General features: G+C 65.3%; 1 protein-coding gene across 6 annotated transcripts; it reads left to right on the forward strand.

Annotated features, from left to right (window-relative positions):
• Positions 1 to 587: 587 nt before the first annotated feature.
• On the forward strand, positions 588 to 22,668 carry SMARCA4 (SWI/SNF related BAF chromatin remodeling complex subunit ATPase 4). Of its 6 annotated transcripts, none has more exons than XM_086478849.1 (34): positions 588 to 809; positions 1,423 to 1,555; positions 1,948 to 2,346; positions 2,743 to 2,841; positions 3,253 to 3,511; positions 3,958 to 4,084; positions 4,184 to 4,357; positions 5,295 to 5,468; positions 5,550 to 5,717; positions 5,807 to 5,857; positions 6,466 to 6,596; positions 7,030 to 7,087; positions 7,475 to 7,593; positions 8,383 to 8,533; positions 9,292 to 9,455; positions 9,579 to 9,645; positions 9,959 to 10,069; positions 10,931 to 11,173; positions 11,689 to 11,802; positions 12,033 to 12,140; positions 13,974 to 14,060; positions 14,563 to 14,609; positions 14,772 to 14,938; positions 16,327 to 16,490; positions 17,299 to 17,526; positions 17,787 to 17,885; positions 18,210 to 18,287; positions 19,251 to 19,478; positions 20,200 to 20,453; positions 21,003 to 21,111; positions 21,270 to 21,371; positions 21,462 to 21,594; positions 21,846 to 21,985; positions 22,636 to 22,668. In XM_086478849.1, exons 1-34 carry the CDS (start codon positions 588 to 590, stop codon positions 22,666 to 22,668), a joined length of 4,941 nt encoding a protein of 1,646 aa, XP_086334975.1. The 6 variants fall into 6 exon arrangements, with proteins under 6 accessions (XP_086334975.1, XP_086334976.1, XP_086334977.1 ...); XM_086478850.1 differs by having other exon boundaries at positions 19,251 to 19,469; XM_086478851.1 differs by lacking the exon at positions 17,787 to 17,885.
• Positions 22,669 to 23,007: the final 339 nt, after the last annotated feature.

The following is a 23,007-nucleotide window of genomic DNA, read 5'->3' on the forward strand; positions in this document are numbered from 1 at the left end:
GGCCGGAGGATGGATTCGAGCTTCTCTGCGTCCCCAACCCGCCCCCTGTCACCGCCGACGCGGGGACGAGCGCCTGATTTCTTGGGTTTTAGCGTCTCCTCTGGATTCACCGGGAATTCCCACGGCGGAGCAGCATGTTGCCGCGCCGTTTGCCTGTTGAACTGGAACGAGGCTCCGGGCCCTGCAGGCCCTGGATTCCCCTGCTCCCTCCTGGGATGTTTGGGCTGAACCCCCAGCTCCGGGGTCCCGTGGGCCGGAAGTTGCAGCGAGCGCGAGACGACTTTACCTCGACTTCAGAAATTTCCTGCCGGAACCGCCATAAAACCACTCGAAAGCTTTCGGCGTGGACCGGATCGCGGCGTCCCGCCCCGATCCCGGGAGTACCGGGAGGAGGACGGGTTTGGGAGCGGGTTGGTCGCTCCCGGTGCCTCCAGCGTGGCTCCCGTGCTCTCGGTTCGTTAGCGAGGGCCGTGTCATCCCTAATCCTCCTTTCCCTTTTCTGCGCCCGGTTCGGGGGCTCTTCCAGGAGCCGCGGCAGCTCCGGCTGAGACGAGCTCCGGTGACCGGACCCCCTTCCTGCTGTGAAGATGTCGACTCCGGATCCCCCGATGGGGGGGACGCCTCGCCCGGGACCCTCGCCGGGGCCGGGACCCTCCCCCGGCGCCATGCTGGGCCCCAGCCCGGGACCCTCGCCCGGCTCCGCGCACAGTATGATGGGCCCCAGCCCCGGGCCGCCCTCGGCAGGACACCCCCTCCCGCCCCAGGGCCCGGGGGGCTACGCTCAGGACAACATGCATCAGATGCACAAGGTGAGCTGGGGGCGGGGGGGGGTCCCCAGGCTGCCGGCGCTTCGCTGGGGCGAGGGGAGATGGTTTGGGCACCCCGGGTTCCCCAGGATGGGGGTTTGCGTCCTGATGCGTCGTGTTTCCCTCGAGGCAGAAAGTCAGAGAAGGGAAACGGGTCGGTTTAGAGTCGAGGTTGGTTTAGGGCTTTGCTCACCGCAGCCGCGGCGACACCGTACCCCCCTCTTCGTCCCGCTTCTGGGGGGCTGGGGAGCCCCGCTCCCAAACCAGGAAGGGGAAAGGTTTCTCTCGCTGGGAATTCGGGGCTCAGGGAAAGCCAGCCTCCCTCCTCCCTTCCCCACCATCACGGGGTTTGGGGGTGTTTTGGGTTAGCTCGTCGTCTGAACCCCCTTTTCCCTGGGCTTTCCCCACCTGCGGTTTTCCCTGTCATCTTCACCAGAAGGGCCCGGGGGGAACACCCCGGCGGGCATTTTGGCAATTTCGAGTTCCTTGAACGCCCCCTCGCCCTCTCTCCCCTCCCCGCCGCTCAACGCCGGCGCCGCTCCGCCACCCAACGGGGTTTCGTGCCGCGGCGGCGTGGGCAGCCCCGTGACCCCGGGGTGTCGCTCTCCCCCCGCAGCCCCTGGACGCCATGCACGAGAAGGGCCTCGCCGACGATCCGCGCTACGGCCAGATGAAAGGGATGGGGCTGCGGCCCGGCGGGCACGCGGGCATGGGCCCTCCTCCCAGCCCCATGGATCAGCACTCGCAAGGTTGGTCCCGTGAAGGGAGATTCATCTTTTCCTGGGGACGGGGCTGTGGATCGGTCTGGGGCTCCCGGAGCGTCCGGGGCTCTTTGCTTCCCTCTTCTGCCTCTGTCGGGGGCCACGAGAACGAGCAAAGAGGGGCCGGGAAAGGCCAAACCGGGAGAAGGACGGTCTGTCCCGGCGTCGTGTGGCCTTGTACGCCGAGCACGCCGCTCCCATCCAGGAGCTTTGCTTCTGCTAAACCCGTGATTTTTTGGGAAGGATTTAGCCCTCCCGGGGTTTCCAGGTTGGAAGCAGGGGCGGGCTCCGCTGGGGAGGAGAAATTTTTTTGTGCTTTTTCTTTTCCTGGTGACTCTGCCTTCCCCCTCGCTCCCCTCTGACCGGCGCTCTCCCTCCAGGTTACCCGTCTCCGCTCGGCGGCTCCGAGCACGCCTCGAGCCCGGTTCCGGCCAACGGCCCGTCCTCCGGCCCTCAGATGTCCTCGGGCCCCGGCGGCGTCCCCTTGGACGGCACCGACCCCCAAGCGCTGGGGCAGCAGAACCGGGGCCCGACCCCCTTTAACCAGAACCAGCTGCACCAGCTGCGGGCTCAGATCATGGCCTACAAGATGCTGGCCCGGGGCCAGCCCATCCCCGACCACCTTCAGATGGCGGTGCAGGGCAAGCGGCCCATGCCCGGGATGCAGCAGCAGATGCCGACACTACCTCCGCCCTCCGTGTCCGGGACAGGACCCGTGCAAGGACCCGTGCAAGGGCCTGGACCGGGACCCACACCTCCGAACTACAACAGACCTCACGGTGAGCGGCCGCCGGCCTTCCCGCCTGGCGGGGGGGAGGATTGGCCCCAGTTTGGGGAGGTTTGACCCCAGTTTGACCCTCGCCGTTGACCAGTTTGGGGTTTTCCGTTGGCCCGTTCTCGCAGCCCCCCCATCCGTCAGCTTCCCAGGGGTTGGGACTTCTCAGATCCGTGGCGAGGCAGAGGGGCTCCTTTGGGGGGGTGGGAGGGCCGATTCGGCCCCCCGGCACCCTCTCCGGTGGGCAGGGGGGCGCACCCCGGGGGGGTTATGTGCTTGCCAAAAGGCGTATGTGCCCAGCAGGCCCTCCTGAACTTCGCTCCTGGTGAACACCCGCAAAGATCAACGTCTTGATGTGGGGTTTTTTATTTCTTTTTGCCTTTTTTTGGCCCTTCTGCAGGTATAGGAGGGCCTAACATGCCCCCTCCCGGACCCTCAGGAGTTCCCCCAGGAATGCCTGGGCAACCCCCCGGCGGCCCCCCCAAGCCCTGGCCAGAAGGTGAGACCCGGGGCTCGTTGGGGTCTGGCAGTTAACGAAGCGACGCGCCGGGGCGGGGGGGAAAGCCCGCCGTCAGTGCTCCGTGCTGCTGCGGCGGAAGGAGCTTGGAGATTCCCGGTTAAAATCCCGTAAATGGCGCCTGAGCCCTCCGAGGAGCCCCCTTAGTCGGGGTGGTTTTCCCCTCGGGCTTTGTGAGACCCCGTGTGCCCGTTCCGAGCCGGCCCTTCGGAGTTTAGTGGCTTCAGCCGGGGAGGGGTGGCCGTCGGGTTGTATTTGCTGCTAAATTTACGGCGCGGCGGCTCTAGGTGAGCGGCAAAGCCGGCGAGCGGTGCCGCAGCCGGGCTGTGCGGCTGCCGGGAGGGCGCTGGGGCGCTTCTCCCTGACAGCGCCGGGGTTCTGGTTTCCCCGCAGGACCGATGGCGAACGCTGCAGCCCCCACGAGCACCCCTCAGAAGCTGATCCCCCCGCAACCCACCGGCCGGCCCTCGCCAGCCCCGCCGGCGGTGCCCCCCGCGGCGTCGCCCGTCATGCCGCCGCAGACGCAGTCGCCCGGGCAGCCGGCCCAGCCCGCCCCCATGGTGCAGCTCCACCAGAAGCAGAACCGCATCACGCCCATCCAGAAACCCCGAGGGCTCGACCCGGTGGAGATCCTGCAGGAGAGGGAGTACAGGTGGGTACAGGCGGGGGCTCCGCGTCGCGCCGGCCGCCGCGCCTCGCTCCTCGCCCCACGTCCGTCCCCTCGAGGCGCAGCCAAGCGACCCCCCGCCCTGTTTCGCCTCTTTTTAACGCGTGGCGGGGCCTTTTCCTTCGGGCTCCTCGAGGCACCTCCCGGCCTCTCGACCCTTCTGCTTCCCGCTCTGACCTTCCGTGGGAGCCAGTGGGGCCTCTCTGCTGGCGGGGAGCGTCCCCCCCACGTGCCGGTCGATTAAATGGGAGTTAAACCTCTGGGAGTTCCGTCTCTGGGTGCTGAGGGGCCGCTCGGCTGCCCGGAGCCTCCGTCTCGCTCGGGCCAAGGCCTCAACCCGGAGCCGTGCTTGGCCGCTCCTCGCCAGGAGAGGAGCGCGAGCAGAACTCCCGTCGCGCCGGGCCCTGAAATCCCGTCTCCTTCCTCCGCAGGCTGCAAGCTCGCATCGCTCACAGGATCCAGGAGCTGGAAAACCTGCCCGGCTCCCTGGCTGGTGACCTGAGAACCAAAGCTACCATCGAGCTGAAGGCGCTCCGGCTGCTGAATTTCCAGCGACAGGTAAGCTGGCTGGCAGCGGCGATCTGGTTAACTCACCCTCTTGTCCTGCTTCCGTGGGCTTAATTCCCTTTCTTTTCTCCGTCGGGCTCTCTCCCAAAGCTGCGTCAGGAGGTCGTGGTGTGCATGAGGCGAGACACGGCCTTGGAGACGGCGCTGAACGCCAAGGCGTACAAGCGCAGCAAGCGGCAGTCCCTGCGCGAGGCTCGCATCACCGAGAAGCTGGAGAAGCAGCAGAAGATCGAGCAAGAACGGAAGCGCAGGCAGAAGCACCAGGTCAGCGGCGTGCTGTCGGTTGGGCGGCGGGAGATGGCGTTGCCGAGCTTGTTTAAGGGAATTCCCTCTTTCTGGGGGGATCGGAGGAAGATCCTCTTGGGGCTGGAGGGGCCGTTGTTGGTCCCGTCCAACAAAACGTTCTGCTCCGTTCCAGCCACGAGCAGTCGGCCTCGCTTTGCCGATGGCGCGGTTGACGAAAAGGTCGCCATCGCGGCAAAGTTCTCTCCACCGCGGCAGGGAAGCCGGCGCTTCGTTAGGGCAGCGCTGGGGAGCAGGGGGGTGGCTCCTCCTGACGGGCTTCAGAGTTACATCAAAAAATTCAGCACTTTACGTCCTCTCTCTGCGAACTCCTGCTCTTTAACGTGTTTTGACGTCAGCGTGCGTGTTACGCCCGCTGCTAATGTTGACGTTTGCACTGGTTGCTCCGCCCTGTTAACTGACTTCATGAGTGTTCCTATACTGATGGAATCACGGGCTACCTGACGGATCGAGCTCTCTGACGTACAGACTGGGGGGGGAGGAGGGGAGGGTCTTCACCTCAACATCCCTCCGTTTCTCTGGCTTCATCCCCTCAGAAGACGTGCCAGGGACGGGCACTTTCCCTCCCTGTCCCTGTCCCTGCCCCCCTGTTCTGGGTTGTGGGCAGTTTCCCAATGAGCAGCAGCTTTAGCTTTGACCTTCCCCGTGAGGCAGCAGCTGCTGTTGCCGAGCATCGGGGAGGGTTTGGGTGTTTCTGACTGCAGTACGAGCCGATATCGTTAATCCGTGGCATTAGTTATTGCTCAAAGCGGTCGAGTCGTTCATTAAAAGCAATTAGTTATCAATGAAAGTAATCACCTATTCAAAATCCAAACTTGATTATAAGAGTGTGGGGCATCTTCCCGCGGCAGGACACCCCGGCGCACGCATCCTGACGCCGCCTCCCTTCTCCCCACAGGAATACCTCAACAGCATCCTCCAGCACGCTAAGGATTTCAAGGAATACCACCGCTCCGTCACGGGCAAGATCCAGAAGCTGACCAAGGCGGTGGCGACGTATCACGCCAACACGGAGCGCGAGCAGAAGAAGGAGAACGAGCGGATCGAGAAGGAGAGGATGCGCCGGTTGATGGTGAGCGGCGCCGCGGGGCCAGGCGCGGCGGGGGGCTGCGGGGGGCTCGTCTCGCTCGGTTAACCGTCCTCCCTCCCGCAGGCTGAGGACGAGGAGGGGTACCGCAAGCTCATCGACCAGAAGAAGGACAAGCGCCTGGCCTACCTGCTGCAGCAGACGGACGAGTACGTGGCCAACCTGACGGAGCTGGTGCGGCAGCACAAGGCGGCGCAGGTGGCCAAGGAGAAGAAGAAGAAGAAGAAGAAGAAGGTGAGGCGGGAGCGGAGCGGGGGGAGCCTCTCGCTTCATCGCTCCCCTTCGGCGCCGGGTCGCTAACGACCGTCTCCCTCCTCTTTCAGAAGGCAGAGAACGCGGAGGGGCAGACTCCGGCGATCGGGCCCGACGGCGAGGTGAGCCGGCGCCTTGCCCACCGCGCCGAGTAGGGCGGGGGACACGTCAGCCGCGTGCCGAAAAGGCCCGTTGGGATCCTGCTGCGCGGCCGACGGCGGGATCTGGTGGATCCAAACAGGGACTGGCTACGACAGAGCGGGCGCCAGGATGGGGAGGGATCTGTGCCCGTCAGCCCGCCGCAGGGGAGGGCGGTTCGGCCTTTGGGAGCTCGGTTTCCTCCCCGGCGTGAGCCTGGGTGGGTCGGGATCCGTGTCGCCTCCGAGGGGGCCGTAACGGGACCAGCTGCGCGTGTTGGGCCGCGCGAAACCCCCCGGGAGCAGAACCGCCGTGGGGCGAGACTTCAGCCTCATAGTCCCGGCGCGAGCGGCTCGGCGCCTTCCCCGGCCTTCCCGGCACAAAGACCCTCGATGGCCGCGCCGAGTCTTCAAAGCCCGGGGTTAAATCCCACCAGCTCCCGCGCTTTGCCCGCCCCCGCCGAGGCGCCGGCCGTTTCGGTCTTCCCAGTGGCCGCCGCGGTGACCCTGTTGCGGCGTGGGGTGTTGGTGTAAACACCAGCTCTCTTCTGAGGCAGAAAATAAAATGAAAATACTGACTTTTGATTCCTCAGCCGCTGGACGAGACGAGCCAAATGAGCGACCTCCCCGTCAAAGTGATCCACGTGGAGAGCGGCAAGATCCTCACCGGCACCGACGCGCCGAAGGCCGGGCAGCTGGAGGCCTGGCTGGAGATGAACCCCGGGTGAGTCCCGGTGGGGTGGCGACGGCAGAGCGCCTCTGGCCTCCCCCCACCACCCCGTGCCTCTCGCCAGCGGCGCCGCCGGGGTTGTGCCTCGGAGGGCCGGGGTCGCTGGTGGGAGGAAAGCGCTTGTTCTGGGCCCAAACCTGGGGGAGCAGCGGGGCTGCGGGGGGACGAGAGGTTTCATCAGCTTCCCGAAACGACGTGGGGGAGGCCCGTGGGGGGTCCTGGGTGCGGGCTCTCAGCCCCGGCGCTCTCCTGAGAGCGTGTGCAAAAACCTGAACAAAGTGAAAAATAAACGAATGAGCATTTTGATTTTAGAAAATAGTAGTGGTTAAAAAATGGAGGTTTTAATGCCAGGGCTTCTAGGACTGTGCTGATCTCGTGCTGCGTGGGGCAGATTAGCAATTAAATGTTACTGCTTGTATTTAATTAGGTATGAAGTAGCTCCACGGTCTGACAGCGAAGAGAGCGGCTCGGAAGAGGAGGAGGAGGTAAGGAGCCCCCGCTGCCTCTCCCTCGCGCTTTCCCGTTTCGAACGTGTTTTCGGCTGTGGGTCCCCGCGGCGCTCACCTCGAGAGCGGCTTTGTGCGGCGCGGCTCACGTCGGTGCATTTTGAACAAAGCCAGCGAGGAGGCGGCGAGCTCAGCCCCTCGGCTGCCCCCGTTTCCTCCCCAACGCTTCTCCCGTCACCCTCTGGGGGTTGGGACGCCCGTTTGGGAGCTGCTGTCGGGCCGAGTCTCGCCCTGGGGCAGCGAGTGCCCCCCCGGGGCTTTCGGAGCCGCCGTCGTCCCCGGGCTCAGTCGCTCCCGGGCGGGTTCCGCTGCCCCGTGGTGTCAAGGGGAGTCGCTCAGGAGGGTGCGCTCCGTGTCCCCTGGCAGGAGGAGGAAGAGGAGCAGCCGCAGCCCGCTCAGCCCGCCCTGCCTGTCGAGGAGAAGAAGAAGATCCCCGATCCCGACAGCGACGACGTCTCGGAAGTGGATGCCAGGCACATTATCGAGTGAGCGCTGCCCCTCGTCCCGCCGTCCTCCCCCCCGCTCCCCGTGCCCCTCGTCCCGCCGTCCTCCCCCCCGCTCCCCGTGCCCCTCGTCCCGCCGTCCTCCCCCCCGCTCCCCGTGCCCCTCGTCCCGCCGTCCTCCCCCCCGCTCCCCGTGCCCCTCGTCCCGCCGTCCTCCCCCCCGCTCCCCGTGCCCCTCGTCCCGCCGTCCTCCCCCCCGCTCCCCGTGCCCCTCGTCCCGCCGTCCTCCCCCCCGCTCCCCGTGCCCCTCGTCCCGCCGTCCTCCCCCCCGCTCCCCGTGCCCCTCGTCCCGCCGTCCTCCCCCCCGCTCCCCGTGCCCCTCGTCCCGCCGTCCTCCCCCCCGCTCCCCGTGCCCCTCGTCCCGCCGTCCTCCCCCCCGCTCCCCGTGCCCCTCGTCCCGCCGTCCTCCCCCCCGCTCCCCGTGCCCCTCGTCCCGCCGTCCTCCCCCCCGCTCCCCGTGCCCCTCGTCCCGCCGTCCTCCCCCCCGCTCCCCGTGCCCCTCGTCCCGCCGTCCTCCCCCTCGCTCCCCGTGCCCCTCGTCCCGCCGTCCTCCCCCTCACCCCGGTTTCAAAGTCACTTCTGTGACCCCCTGGTGTCACCCCCCGGTGTCAAAGCGGCAGAACGGGGCGGGCGGTGGTCACTCTGCTCCCAGTTCCAAAACGAGACCTAATTTGGGGTACATTGGGAAAATTACCCTCTCCCAGGACGGCTGGTGCCCCCAGGGGCTTTCTCCCCAGGGACCATCCCTCTCACCTCCATTGCTCCCCGCAGGAACGCCAAGCAGGACGTTGATGACGAGTACGGGGTGTCGCAAGCCCTGGCCAGGGGCCTGCAGTCGTACTACGCCGTGGCCCACGCCGTCACCGAGCGGGTGGACAAGCAGTCCACGCTGATGGTCAACGGGGTCCTCAAGCAGTACCAGGTGAGAGGCTGCTGGAGGGAGCCGGTGCCTGTCCCGCCACACGGCGCTGCCGGGAGGTTCTGGCGAGGTTTGGGCTGTGCCGAGGCGCTCCGGGCAGCGCTGCAGGGAGGTTTTGGTGAGGTTTGGGCTGTGCCACGCTCTTCCTGGCGGCACCACCTCCAGGAGGTTTTGGTGAGGTTTGGGCTGTGCCGAGACGCTCCTGGTGGAGCTGCCAGGAGCTCACGGCGAGGGCTGGGCTGTGCTGAGATGCTCCAGGCGGCGCTGCCGGGAGGTTCTGGCGAGGTTTGGGCTGTGCCATGCTCTTCCTGGCGGCACCACCGCCGGGAGGTTCTGGTGAGGTTTAGGCTGTGCTGAGACGCTCCGGGCAGTGCCGCTGGCAGGTTCTGGCAAGATTTGGGCTGTGTTGAGATGCTTCAGGTGGTGCTGCCAGGAGCTCGTGGCAAGGGTTGGGCTGTGCCGAGGCCCCCCGGTGGCGCTGCCGGGGGGTTCTGGCGAGGTTTGGGCTATGCCATGCCGCTCCGGTGGGCGAGGAAGGGGAGCTGAGGGCAGAGCCGGCGCGGCTGGGGCTGGATAACGAGCCAGGCTCTCCGCGCTGTCCCCAGCCCTGAGAGGAGAGCACTGCCTTAGCGCTGGCGAGAAATAATTAATGCAAGATCATTAACGGCGTGGAGGGAGCTCATCTGCATACCGCACGAGCTGGGGGCGCGGCGCGGCGGCCGTCAGCAGTCGGGTTTTTCACCCCTCGGCTCTGCCGGCAGATCAAAGGGCTGGAGTGGCTGGTGTCCCTCTACAACAACAACCTGAACGGGATCCTGGCCGACGAGATGGGGCTGGGCAAAACCATCCAGACCATCGCTTTAATCACTTACCTCATGGAGCACAAGCGGATCAACGGCCCCTTCCTCATTATAGTACCTCTCTCGTAAGTGCCGCGCCCGGAGCCATCAGCCCTCACCGAAAGCGCTCGGCCCGGCACCAGCTCCGGGCCCTTCCGTTGTGCAATGCCTGTTTTTACCGTTTCTCTCCTTTTTTTTTTCCCCCCCAGAACTCTGTCGAATTGGGCGTACGAGTTTGACAAATGGGCTCCTTCTGTGGTGAAGGTCTCCTACAAGGCAAGTACCGGCCTTGGCCTCGCCCGCGCCTGCCGGGCTCGTTCCGTGAGGATTCCTTGGGCGCCCCTTTGCCTCTTCCTCCCTCCAGCCTGACAGTATTTCCATTATCCCAGGGGAAACTGGGCCGCTTCCTGGCGCTAAGTCAGCGAAATGCACATTTTTTCATTCCTTAGTGGCAGAAGGAATCCAGCTGCTGCCGGCGGCACCAATGTTCCCCTTTCTGTAACCGGGACGATAGCAGCCGCTCCCCCGCCTCCCCCCTCCCGGCAAGCACGGCCCGGTTTAACGCTCCCGTCTGCCGTTCTCTCGCCAGGGCTCTCCGGCAGCAAGGCGGGCGTTCGTACCTCAGCTCCGAAGTGGGAAATTCAACGTCTTGCTCACTACTTACGAGTACATCATCAAAGACAAGCACATCCTGGCCAAGGTGAGTCCCACCGGCAGCACCGGTTCGGCGCTCCTGGGCTGCGGCAGGAGGATCAGCCCGGCCTCGCTGCGCGGAGACGGTCCCTGTCGCGAAAATCCTGCCTCTTGGGTGAGGGTTTTGTCCCTGGAGTCTCTCGTCCTGTGGCAGGAGGCGAGGAGCTGCAGCCAGAGCCGATGCAGCGCGCTCCTTCGTTGTGGCTGCCTATTCCCTGACACGGCAAATGGGGTTTTTTTCCTCCTAATAAAGCAATTTGTAGGACAATGAGTATTTATTGGCACCCTACGAGATCATCGCTGCCCTAGCCAAGCGCCCGAGGGGTTTCCCTGTGCTTAGGTGGCAGCCCCAGGGTGACCATCAAGTGTTGACGCTTCCCCTGGCTGGGGGAGGTCGGGCCAAAACACGCAGGCGAGGCGCCGGGTGAGAGCCCCGGGTTTCACGGCTTCAGAATCGGTGCTGCGGCACCGCTGAGCTCGGTGGCCGGGCTCTGCCCCGACGGCGAGATGAGTCGTCGTGTCTCACTTCGGAGGGAACCGTCTTCTCCCCTCCCTTTGTGCTGCAGGGCGTTAACGCAGGGTTTGGTTCACTGATGGCCAAAAAGCTCAAGAAATACTGAAATTCCCCAAAACCAGCGTCGGCGCTGCCCGCAACCGTCTCCGAGCCGGGACAGCCGGCGCTCCGGGGGGGAGCAGCCGTTTAGGAGAGCGGAGGGCGGGTTTCCCCCACCCCAGCCAGCTCGGATCGACCCCGGAGGCTGGGCTCCGCTGCCGGGGGGTTCCCCCAGTCGCCGCTGGAGCGCGGCGAGGGCGCCGCGGTGCGGACAGCCACCGCCCCTCGCCCACACCCCCCTCCTCCTTCCCGCAGATCCGCTGGAAGTACATGATCGTGGACGAGGGCCACAGGATGAAGAACCACCACTGCAAGCTCACCCAGGTCCTCAACACGCACTACGTGGCTCCGCGCCGTTTGCTCCTGACGGGAACCCCCCTGCAGAACAAGCTCCCGGAGCTGTGGGCGCTGCTTAACTTCCTCCTGCCCACCATCTTCAAGAGCTGCAGCACCTTCGAGCAGTGGTTCAACGCGCCCTTCGCCATGACGGGGGAGAAGGTACGGCGGGGGGCAGGTCAGCGCTGCCGCCGGGTGTTCTGGGGGCAGAAATCCCTCCGGAGGTGCCTGTAGCGTGTCGTCGCGCTGGGGTCGGGCTCGAGGGGAAGACTGGGAAGTCCAGAGCGTTAGTGGAGCGGTGGGAGCGAGGGTGGGTGGTCGGCGCGGTGGCACCGGCGGTGGGAGAAGGCGGTTGGGCTCTTGCCGGCGTCGCTCCGGGACGGTGGAGGCGCTGCCGGCGCCGTCGTTAACGGCTCTGGAGCTGCTTGAAACGGCTCCCGGTGAGTCGTAGCAGCTTGAGGTTTGGCAGAGCAGGTTATGGGGCGGCCGGGGGAAGTCAAGGGAGCCCCGACTTAAAAAAACACCGGCTCAGAAACCCTCAGATCGGGGCGCTCGCGGCACAGAGGCTTCGGGTGTCCCGGTGCGGAGCGAAGCGTCGCCGCGCTCGACCCCTGCCCCGGGGGGGTCTCCGCGGAGGGGAACTTCCCCTGCGGTAACGGTTCCCTTTGGCGCCGCAGGTGGACCTGAACGAAGAAGAAACCATCCTCATCATCCGGCGCTTGCACAAGGTCCTGCGCCCCTTCCTGCTCCGCAGGCTGAAGAAGGAAGTGGAAGCGCAGCTGCCCGAAAAGGTACCGGCCGGGAGGAGCCGTCCCCCCTTCCCCCACCTCGGGGCGGGTGCGGGGCTTTATTCCTCACTGCAAAGAGGCCGCTGGGTTGGCTCGCCGGGGAGTGGGGCGCTCGGGGGTCCCCCCCAGGCTTTAGGAAGGGGGAGCGGGGTTCTGCCGCGCTGCGATTGGGGGGTTCGGGGGGGGTCTCGCCCGCCTCGCTGCAGGGGCTGACCTCTCCTCGGTCCTTGCAGGTGGAGTACGTGATCAAGTGCGACATGTCCGCCCTGCAGCGCGTCCTCTACCGGCACATGCAGGCCAAGGGGGTGCTCCTCACCGACGGCTCCGAGAAGGACAAAAAGGTCTGGCCGTGGCAGCGGCCCCGCTTTGCGCCGCCGGAGCGGGGCTGGAAACAGCCCCGGGGATGGGGGCGGGGCTGTTCTGCGTCTGCCCCCGTTGCTGCGTCAACAGATGGAGCAAAAACCCGCTTTATTAAGCAAAACCCTGTTTTATTAAGCATAAGAGGGGCAAAACCCCTGTTTTATTGAGCTAAGCCGGGCAAAAATCCACTTTCATTAAGCCAGAACCCCGTGTTATTAAGCCAAGCGGGGCAAAGCCCCCTGTTTTATTAAGCCAAGCGGGGCAAAGCCCCCTGTTTTATTAAGCCAAGCGGGGCAAACCCCCCTGTTTTATTAAGCCAAGCGGGGCAAAACCCCCGTTTTATTAAGCCAAGCAGGGCAAAACCCCCGTTTTATTAAGCCAAGCGGGGCAAAACCCCCGTTTTATTAAGCCAAGCGGGGCAAAACCCCCGTTTTATTAAGCCAAGCGGGGCAAAAACCCCGTTTTATTAAGCCAAACCCCCCGTTTTGTTAAGCCAAGCGGGGCAAAAACCCCGTTTTATTAAGCCAAACCCCCCGTTTTGTTAAGCCAAGCGGGGCAAACCCCCCGTTTTGTTAAGCCAAGCGGGCAAAACCCCCGTTTTATTAAGCCAAAACCCCGTTTTGTTAAGCCAAGCGGGCAAAACCCCCGTTTTATTAAGCCAAAACCCCGTTTTGTTAAGCCAAGCGGGGCAAAAACCCCGTTTTATTAAGCCAAGCAGGGCAAAATCCCCGTGTTATTAAGCCAAGCGGGGCAAAACCACGGTTTTATTAGGGCAAAAACCCCGTTTTATTAAGCCAAGCGGGGCAAAACCACGGTTTTATTAGGGCAAAAACCCCGTTTTATTAAGCCAAGCGGGGCAAAAACACGGTTTTATTAGGGCAAAAACCCCGTTTTATTAAGCCAAGCGGGGCAAAAACACAGTTTTATTAAGCCAAAACCCCGTTTTATTAAGCCAAGCGGGGCAAAACCCCAGTTTTATTAAGCCAAAACCCCCTTTTATTAAGCCAAGCGGGGCAAAAGCCCCGTGTTATTAAGCCAAAACCCCCTTTTATTAAGCCAAGCGGGGCCAAAGCCCCGTGTTATTAAGCCAAAGCCCCGTGTTATTAAGCCAAAACCCCCTTTTATTAAGCCAAGCGGGGCCAAAGCCCCGTGTTATTAAGCCAAAACCCCCTTTTATTAAGCCAAGCGGGGCCAAAGCCCCGTGTTATTAAGCCAAAACCCCCTTTTATTAAGCCAAGCGGGGCCGAAACCCCGTTCATCAGCAAATCAAGAAGCCCTGGAGCCAGAGCCATGGGCCAGTGCCCTGCTCCTGGGGAGGGGCTGCCTCGGGGTGGTGGGCTGAGCTCGGCCCAGCGTGAGGGTCGTGGTGGGGGTCGTCCTGTGGCTGCCCGGGACCCCCGAAGGCACCGCCTGGCTTGTCAAGGCGACCGGGGAGTCACGTGGCAGCTGATGAGAAGGAAATAATTAAAGGCCGCCTTGAAGTAAAAGCAGGAGGTGACGCTCCCCCTGTCCCTCGCCCCGCTCCTCTGGGCGGCCCTTGCTCCTTCGACCCCTCGAGGCGACTTTAACCCCCGCACGAAAGCCTTGACCGCGGCCCCTCGCTGACCGGGGCGAGCCTGGCTGCCCACCCCGGCGCTCCCACGGCAGCTCCAGCGCCTCCAGCCCCAGTCCCAGCTCCATCTGGGCAGCGCTGGAGCCTCGGGGCTGCCAACCCCACCTCCAAACCCGCTAGATTCCCCGGGATCCCCTTGGACAGGCTGGGGCAGCCGCTAAACTTGGGATTCGGGTCCTGATCTCTTGTCTCGTCGGCGCAGGGCAAAGGCGGGACGAAAACCCTCATGAACACCATCATGCAGCTGCGGAAGATCTGTAACCACCCCTACATGTTCCAGCACATAGAGGTAAGGGGGGCTCCGGGCTGGCGCTCTGGAGACGGGGGGAAACTCTTCTCTCCCGAGCGGAGATGATCCGAGCGGCTCTTGGGCCGCGGCACGGAGCGAGCGTTGCCAACCCGGCTGCTCGGCCGGCCGAGTGTCAGCCCTCGGCGTGGCGCTGCGCCCGGCGGGGCTCCCTTCAAAAGGCTCTTCCTTGCCCCCCGGAGCGCTCCGGGGGGCGTTTGAGCGAGCTCGGTGGAGCAAGAATCGCCTCAAAAGAGCGAGGGCCGGGGTGTCCCTCGGGGCTGACCCCTGTGGGTGCGGTCTGGCACCTCGTAGCATCGCTCCCTCCCTCCGCCCGCCTCCCCGGGCAGCTCCCCGAGGGGGTCTGGGAGCGGGACTCCCGCCACCGCCCGGCCTCCCCGCCCGGCCCCCGGCGCCGCTTCTCCTCCAGGGCCCTTCCAGGACTTTGTCGGGTTTATTTGTGCGCGAGGGCGGGTGCTGACGTCGCTTCTCTTTCCCCTTGCAGGAATCCTTTTCCGAGCACTTGGGGTTCACGGGAGGTATCGTGCAAGGGTAAGTTGGGGGGGGTCTGGAGTTAGGACGAGCGGGGATCCCCGTGGCTTTTCCTTGCGAGGTGGTTTATCGGCGCGTGGTGACAAAAAATCCTTCACACAGGGGAGACGCTGCGGCGCTTTCAGCCCCAAATCCTCATTCCCCTCTCCTCTTCCCTCCCAGGCTGGATTTGTACCGTGCCTCAGGCAAATTTGAGCTCCTCGACAGAATTCTCCCCAAACTCCGAGCCACCAACCACAAGGTGCTGCTCTTCTGCCAGATGACCTCCCTCATGACCATCATGGAGGATTATTTTGCTTATCGCGGATTCAAATACCTCAGGCTGGACGGTGAGTGCCTCTGGCGCGCGGGGGCGGCAGCCGCCGCCGCCCCTCGGTTACTTACGGCTCTCGCGGTGAGGATAAACCCCTCGCGGGGGGCCGGGCAGCGAGGTAAGCTCCCCCCGGGGTTCACCGACCCAAGGGCAAGGCGCCTGAAGCCGACGGCGCGGCGGTAAAGCCGCTAACCCCGCTGGCGGGGTGTGGGTTAAAGCGAGAAGCCCCCCGGGGTGGAAGATGTGCAGCCTTTGGCTTTGTACCTCCTCATCGGCTGCTGCTCCGGTGCCGCTTTTTGGGGTTAAATTCAGCTGATTTGTGGTTTAATCCTGGAGCCCTCAGGGGTGCTGGGCCGGGCGGCCCATAGCGTCGCTAAAACAACGTAAATACAAATGTAAGTTGGTTTCCCGGCAGAAGGGGGGCAGCTCGGTGCGTGCACAAACCGAATTGAGTAGGAAAGGGAGCTCCACCGGCCATTTTTGGTCGGAATGAACCGCCAAAGACCTGTAGAGGTGCTGGCGACGCCGTGGGGCTGCCGACGCCTGCGCAGACCCAGCCCCGCTTTGCCGGCGAGGGGTGGCGCTGACGCTGTAGAGCCCCGACCTTCTGGGGGAGGGTTGAGCTCCCGAGGAGGCGAGGTGCAGGATGAGGCCGAAGGCCGGGTTCCTCCCCTCCGGTCAGGCTCTGGGAGCCGTCGGCTCCTTCGGTCGCGGCACGGCACGACTTCCAGCGCGGGAGACGGGGCGTGAGCGCGGCGGCGCGCTCCTGGCCGGCACCTCACCCGGCCCTTTCCCCTCAGAGCTGGGCGGTAACTCACCCCAAGCACCCCATTGCCGAGCCGGGGGGAGTCACGGCCCCGCGGCACAGCCGGTGCCGAGGCGTTGCCGCGCCGCCAGCGCAGGCACCCCTGCCGGTTCCCCCGCCTCGCGCCCGGAGCGTCCCCGGCTCTTCCCGGGGCTTGTGCGGCTCACGGGAGCTGCGTTTCCCTCACGAGCGCGGTGGGAGGACGCGCTGGGAGAGACCCTCCCGTATCGCTGAGCTCCGTCTCCTGCCGCCGCCACCCTGGTGGAACGGCCCCGGCCTCCAAACCTGCCGAACGCCGCCGGCAAACCTGCCGCCTTCCCGGCGCCGCTCTCCCGAGCTCCGGCAGATCCGATCCGCTCCTGGACAGCCCTGGCCTGGCAGCGCCCCCCCGCTGCAGCCGTTCCTCTCCCTTTGCCCCTTTCCCTCGAGCCTTTCTCCCAAAAGCAGCCGCACGCCCCCCGGCCGCGGCAGCCTTTCACCAGGCCCCCGGCGCCCGAAAACTGCCTCTTCGGAGCCCCCCGCCGGAGCCCAGCACCCTCCCTCGTGGCTGTTGCCCGCCCGTGACCTGGGGCAGGAGTAACCCCCCTCTCTGTCCGCAGGAACCACTAAAGCCGAAGACCGGGGCATGTTGTTAAAGACGTTCAATGAGCCGGGCTCCGAGTACTTCATTTTCTTGCTGAGCACTCGGGCTGGCGGGCTGGGTCTGAACCTCCAGTCCGCCGACACTGTGATTATCTTCGACAGCGACTGGAACCCCCACCAGGTAAAAAAAAAAAAAAAACAAAAAAAAAAAACCAAAACCAAGCGACCGAACCAAAAAACAAACCACCGACCGAAACCAAACCACACCCAAATAAAAAACACCCCGAGCGAAACGGCTGGAGAAGACGGCTCCGTCCGCGACGGCGCTCGCTCGCGCCGCTCCGAGCCGCGCAGGCGGTGCTGGCAGACCAGCCCGGCGATGAAGACCCTCTGCCGTGTCCCCCGAGTCCCCGGGGCGGGAGCCGGCTGGGTGCAGCCTCGCACAACACCCCCCAGGGCGTCCGCCCGCCCGGCTGCAAGCGGGGCTTGGTTCTGGCGGGCGCGGCAGGCCGGAGGACAAGTCTCCTGCAGCCCAGCGAGTCGTGGCGCTGGCAGTAAACCTGTAAAGAGTCTCTCTGCCAGCAGCTGAGGTTGGAGAGCCCTTCCTCCTCCTCCTTCTCCTCCTCCTCCTCCTCCCGGCACGAGTCGGGGTGTTGAAACTCAGCCGCCCTCCGAGCCCGGTGCTGGCGGAGACCCGCAGGCACACTCCCGGCAACCGCCGGAGGCAGAGAGCCGTCCCCAAATCCTGGTGGTGACCCCCTCGTGGTCCTTGCTCACTCTCCTAAGGAGAGAGCAGGCGCCGGTGCCGTCCGTTAACCGAATTCCCGGCGAGCGTGCCATAGTCCTCGGGGGATCGCCGAGAGCGCGTCGGCGGCACAGCCCGCGGCGCGGAGGATAAAGCCTGTTGTCTCTGGGCTGTAAAAAAACCCAAAAAAAACCCCAAAAAACCAAAAACCCCCGTCGGCCAACGCTGCGCCCTTCCCCGGCAGGACCTGCAGGCGCAAGACCGCGCGCACCGCATCGGGCAGCAGAACGAAGTGCGCGTCCTCCGGCTCTGCACCGTCAACAGCGTGGAGGAGAAGATCCTCGCTGCCGCCAAGTACAAGCTGAACGTTGACCAGAAGGTTATCCAAGCCGGCATGTTTGACCAGAAGTCCTCGAGCCACGAGCGAAGAGCCTTCCTCCAGGCCATCTTGGAGCACGAGGAGCAGGACGAGGTAAGGGGCAGCGCTGGCAGCTTCCTCCTACTTCCAGAGCGCGGATGGCGAACGTGTCGGCTGGCTTTGCTCCACGGCTCCGGGCGCCCTCGAGGCCAAGGGCGTGGGGGCGAGAAGGCAAAAAAAAAAAAAAAAAAAAAAAAAAAAAAAAAAAAAAGGAGCATGAACACTTGTTTCTATTTGAAGTGAATTTTTTTAGCGTCGGTGAAAGGTTGCCGGATTGACAGCCCTGGAGACTGAAGTCCTCTATTTATCCACAGAACAGATACAGCGCGGGCAGCGGCAGTGGCAGTGCAAGCTTCCCCCACACTGCCTCAACCCTGTGCCTGAACGCTGAGTTGGAGGAACCACCTCTAAAGGTGAGAGGGGTTGTTCAGTCTCCACGCCCATTCAATCCTCGGCCTTGCTGCTGAGACTGCCAACGCACGTGCCAGCTCTGGACGGTGATCTTTGCACCGTGGATGTGACCCGTCCGCTAGAAACTGGACTGAGGCCACCCAAAAAAAAAAAAAAAAAAAAAAAAAAAACCAAATGCAGTACAATATAAAACTAAAGCACCACATCTCTCACGGGCAACCGAACAAGCGTCGGATGGTAACGATGTTCGGCGCTGTGCTCCGAGCGGAGGAACTGCCGCGCCGCCTTCTCTCGCCGCTGAACCGGGGGTTTTTGCCGTCTTGCAGGAAGAAGACGAAGTTCCCGACGACGAAACCGTCAACCAGATGATTGCGCGGCACGAAGAGGAGTTTGACCTTTTCATGGTGAGCATGGCACAGGCTGCGGAGGAGGAGTGGTGCCCGCTGTTCTCCCGAGTAGCCGCTAAAACGGTCCCTCTAACAGAACTCAGCTGAGGGCTTGACGAAGCCGTGGCTCGTTCAACAGGTAAAACAAACCACTAGAGCAGGGGCTCAAAGTCAGGACGCTCCCGGCTCCGGTAAGGGACGAGCTCGGGGGAGAAGGGCCGAGCCTCGGGCTCGCTCCCGCAAGGAGACGGGGCCGGGAGGTGCGTGCCAGGACCCCCGTCCCTGAGCAAAAAGCCGTTTCCCCACCCAAAAAGAGCCAAACTGCCGGAGGTGGGACGAGGAGCGCGTTTGAAACGGAGGAAAGGCTCCTCGGCGCGGGGGCGCCTCATGCCGGGCCTCGTCTGAGCGCTCGAGGCCTCAGGACGGCGCTGGTTTCGGCCAGCCCTCGGCCACACCGGGGTGTCGGGGCAAGGCCGGGTGTCTCCCGCCCAGAGCTCGCGTCGCCCCGAAATCGCAGCCCCCCCCTCGGCTCTGCCGAAGCGCCCGGCGCGCCAGCCCACCCCATCCCCGAAGGGCTCCAGTGGCGGCAGAGGCGCCTGGGGTGGGCGGGTGGCGAGAGGAGCTTAACGAGCGGCCGCCTTAACGAGGTCTGCCGCGCTGCCTGCCGGCGAGCGTGCCGCGCCCTCCCCGCTGCCACCCGCGGGGTTTCTCTCACGCAGCCTCTACCGAGCTGCGGGGAGCTGGCGGCTGCCGAAACCCCTCCGGCTCCCAGCGTGGCTCCCCCAGCCGCGCGCGCCGGGCAGCATCCCCGGCGTTACCGCAGCCCCGCGCCGGCTCGGACATCCCCGAGCCCCGTCTCGAGGCCGTTACCGGTCCCGTGCTCCTCCGAGGACGCCCCGAGGCGTTAGGGACGCAGCGGCCGCCCCGCGGCGTTGCCGGCAGCGCCGCAGCAACCCCCCCACCTCCCCGCTCTCCTTCCAGCGCATGGACCTGGACCGCAGGCGGGAGGAGGCGCGAAACCCCAAGCGCAAACCGCGCCTGATGGAGGAGGACGAGCTGCCCTCGTGGATCATCAAGGACGATGCCGAGGTGGAGAGGTTGACCTGCGAGGAGGAGGAGGAGAAGATGTTTGGGCGAGGCTCGCGGCACCGCAAGGAGGTCGACTACAGCGACTCGCTGACGGAGAAGCAGTGGCTCAAGGTATACATGGTACAGCATCGTTCTCCAATGGCCTTCTCCGCCCTCGGCTTCAGCGCTCGCGTCCCTCCCTCTGCGCCGCAGCGAACGCCCGGGGCCGCCACCGCCGCCCCGCTCCTGCGCGGTGAAAACCGCCCCGTGCCACGGAGCTCGCCGGGGCGGCTCCACAGCCGAAGCCTGGCCAAGCCACGAGCTTCCCCCCCGAGCCAGCCCGGCACGACCCCGCGCCGTGTCGCTCTTACCAAGGCCAGGCAGGCTCCGAACACCCTGGGAGGGGGAGGAGGAGGAGGGAGACGCCGTGGTAGTCACGGCAAGGCCAAGGGGTTTTGCTCGGTGTTCGCCCAGCGCATCGTTTCTCCCCGTTTGGCCACTTCCCCGTTTGGCAAGGGACCTTCACGGTCGTCCCCGAGTCATCCCTGTGGCTGAGCCATCGAGCGGGGCCCTCCAGAGCCTCCGTTCCCGGGAACCGAACCCCAAGTCGTGTCCCCGGCCCCTCAGGGCTCGGAAGCGCGGCGTTGCCATGGGTTCACGGCACAGGGGAAGCTGCTCAGCACTCGCCAGAGCCCTTTGGCCGGGGGGGGGTGGGTTGAGCAGGTCCTGGCTGCGACGGGGGTGGGTCGAGCAGGTCCTGGCTGAGCGGGCAGCGCCGGCAGCCTGGTGGGGACGTGTCCCCCCCTCCCCGGCACGCCGGGAGCCTCCGTGCTAGCGGATCCGGTGTCGCTCCCCACGGCAGGCGATCGAGGAGGGGACGCTGGAGGAGATCGAGGAGGAGGTGCGCCAGAAAAAGTCCTCCCGCAAGCGCAAGCGGGACACAGACGTTGGCTCCGCCACCCCCACCACCAGCACCCGCAGCCGGGAGAAGGACGAGGACAGCAAGAAGCAGAAGAAGCGCGGCCGGCCGCCGGCCGAGAAACTCTCCCCCAACCCCCCCAACCTCACCAAAAAAATGAAGAAGATCGTCGACGCCGTCATCAAGTACAAGGACAGGTAAGAGGAGGCGGGGGTGGGCGCCCAGCTCGCCTAGCGAGAGCCCGGACCCCCGGGCAAGGAGCCGCCAGCGTGACCCCTGCGGCTCTTGGGTGGCCGCCGACCCGCTCGTGGCTTGTGGTGGCAGCCGGGGGTTGCCGGGAGGGTCAAAGGGCCGAGCGTGGGTCCAGCTGGCGCCTGCGGCTGCGAGATGATTAATGGGGCTGCAGAGGGTGGACTCGGCGGAACCGAGGCCTGGCTTGTGCCTGGCGCGGCTGTTGGCAGCGCCCCGGCGCGGTGGTCGCCGCTGCCTTGTCCCGTGGGTCCATCCGGCGCCTCCGGGTCTTCCCGGCACGGCATTTCACCGCTGAGGCGCCCGTGGCGCAGCGGTTGGCGCTTCCCCTGGGGGAGCAGCTGCCGAAATCCGCCCCAGACCCCTCCCGGGGAGGCTCCGGTGCCGGGGAGGGAGTCACCACACACACCGCACCGGTGGTGCCGAGGAGGAGGGGAGGGGTGAGAGCGGCTCTGCCGCGGCGCCGCAGCCGGCTGACGCGCGGTGTCCCCTTGCAGTAGCAGTGGACGGCAGCTCAGCGAAGTCTTCATCCAGCTGCCTTCCCGCAAGGAGCTGCCGGAGTACTACGAGCTCATCCGCAAGCCCGTCGACTTCAAGAAGATCAAGGTAACGTCGCCCGAGGTGCCGGCACCGCCGCGGTGTCCTCTGCCCCTCAGCCGGGGCTGCGGCGGCTCCATGGGGGAGCGCGGGCGGGCGGTGGGACCGGAGCGGGTGCGGAGCAAACGTCGTCCCGAGCCGTGACCGGTGCCTTCCCCTGCCGGCAGGAGCGCATCCGCAACCACAAGTACCGGAGCCTCAACGACCTGGAGAAGGACGTCATGTTGCTGTGCCAAAACGCGCAGACCTTCAACCTCGAGGGCTCCCTGGTAAGGCCCGGCGCGGTGCGAGCCCTGGTGCGGCCGGGCAGGCAGCGCTCCTTCCCCGTCGCCCCCCCTAACCCGGCGTTGCCCCCCCAGATCTACGAGGACTCCATCGTCCTGCAGTCCGTCTTCACCAGCGTGAGGCAGAAAATCGAGAAGGAGGAGGAGAGCGAAGGGGAGGACAGCGAGGAGGAGGAGGAAGGAGAAGAGGAAGGCTCCGAATCCGAGTGTGAGTACTCTTGGGGATGGTGGGGTGGGGTGGGGGGCTGTGGGGCCCGGACCTCCCCCCTCCCGCGGGGCAGGGCCGGCGGCGTGCCTGGGGGAAGCGCACGCTGCCCGCGCCGCTGCCCCGGGGACCGCGGGGACGCCGGGGAACCGGGGCGGGGGGGACGTGGGATGGGCTGTGGGGGGACACACACACACCGGGGAGCCGGCGTGGGGGGCCGCTGTGACCCCGTCTCCTCCCCCCCCGCCCCGCAGCTCGCTCGGTGAAGGTGAAGATCAAGCTGGGGCGGAAGGAGAAGGCGCAGGACCGGCTGAAGGGCCGCCGGCGCACCAGCCGCGGCTCCCGCGCCAAGCCGGTGGTGAGCGACGATGACAGCGAGGAGGAGCAGGAGGAGGTGAGGCCGAGGGCCCCAACCCCCTTCTCCTGCCCCCGACCCCCTTCTTCTGCCCCCGACCCTCTCGCCTTGCTTCTGCCCCCCAACCTCCTGCGTCCTCCCACCCTCAGCCCCTTCCTCCTGCCCCTGAACCCCAAACTCCCACCCCCAAATCTCTTCCTTTCTCCTTTTGCCCCAAAACCTCCTTCCTTCTGCCCCCCAAACTCCTGCCTCTTGCCCCTAAACCTCTTCCCTCCTTCTGCCCCCCAACCTATTCCCTTTCTTCTCTGCCCCCCAAACTCCTGCCTCCTGCCCCCCAAACATCTTGCCTTTCTCCTTCTGCTCCCCACACTCCTGCCTCCTGCTCTTAAACCTCTTCCTTCTGCCCCCCAAAACCCCCTCCTCCCACCCCCAAACCTTTCTCCTTCTGCCCCCCAAAATCCTTCCACCCCTAAACGTCTTCCCTCCTCCTGCCTCCACCCCCCCCTCCTTCTGCCCCCCCACCTCTTCCCTTTCTCCCTCCTGCCCCCCAAACTCCTCCCTCCTGCCCCCCAACCATCTTGCCTTTCTCCTTTTGCCCCCCAACCTCCTGCCCCCTGCTCTTAACCCTCTTCCCCTCCACCTGCCCCCAACCCCCCTCCTCCCCCCTGACCTCTCCTCTCTCCCCCCAGGATCGCTCCGGCAGCGGCACCGAAGAAGACTAAACCGACATTCCACGGCCCCGGGGGTCCCCGGGCCCGGCCCCCCTCCCCACCCCCGGCCCCCCCTTTTAGCTCTCACGGGTAGCGACGCCGTAGTTCCCGGCTCAGTCAATGTACAAAACCTCCTCGTATTTATACCGCCGCGCGCCGGGGCGCCCACCCGGCACCAACCGGCGGGAAGGCAGCGGAGGGGGGACGCGGTGCCGGTTCTTCCTCCCCCCCCCCCCCCCCCCGGCACCACCGGCAGCCCCCAGTAGCCCCCCTCAGCCCTCGTTTTTCACCGCGGATGCATGCGCCTCCTCGGACCCCGCCGTCCCCCCCTCCTCACCGCGGGGCACCGCG

Source organism: Leptosomus discolor, chromosome 28, assembly GCF_034619465.1.
Source record: "Leptosomus discolor isolate bLepDis1 chromosome 28, bLepDis1.hap2, whole genome shotgun sequence".
NCBI lineage: Eukaryota > Metazoa > Chordata > Aves > Leptosomiformes > Leptosomidae > Leptosomus > Leptosomus discolor.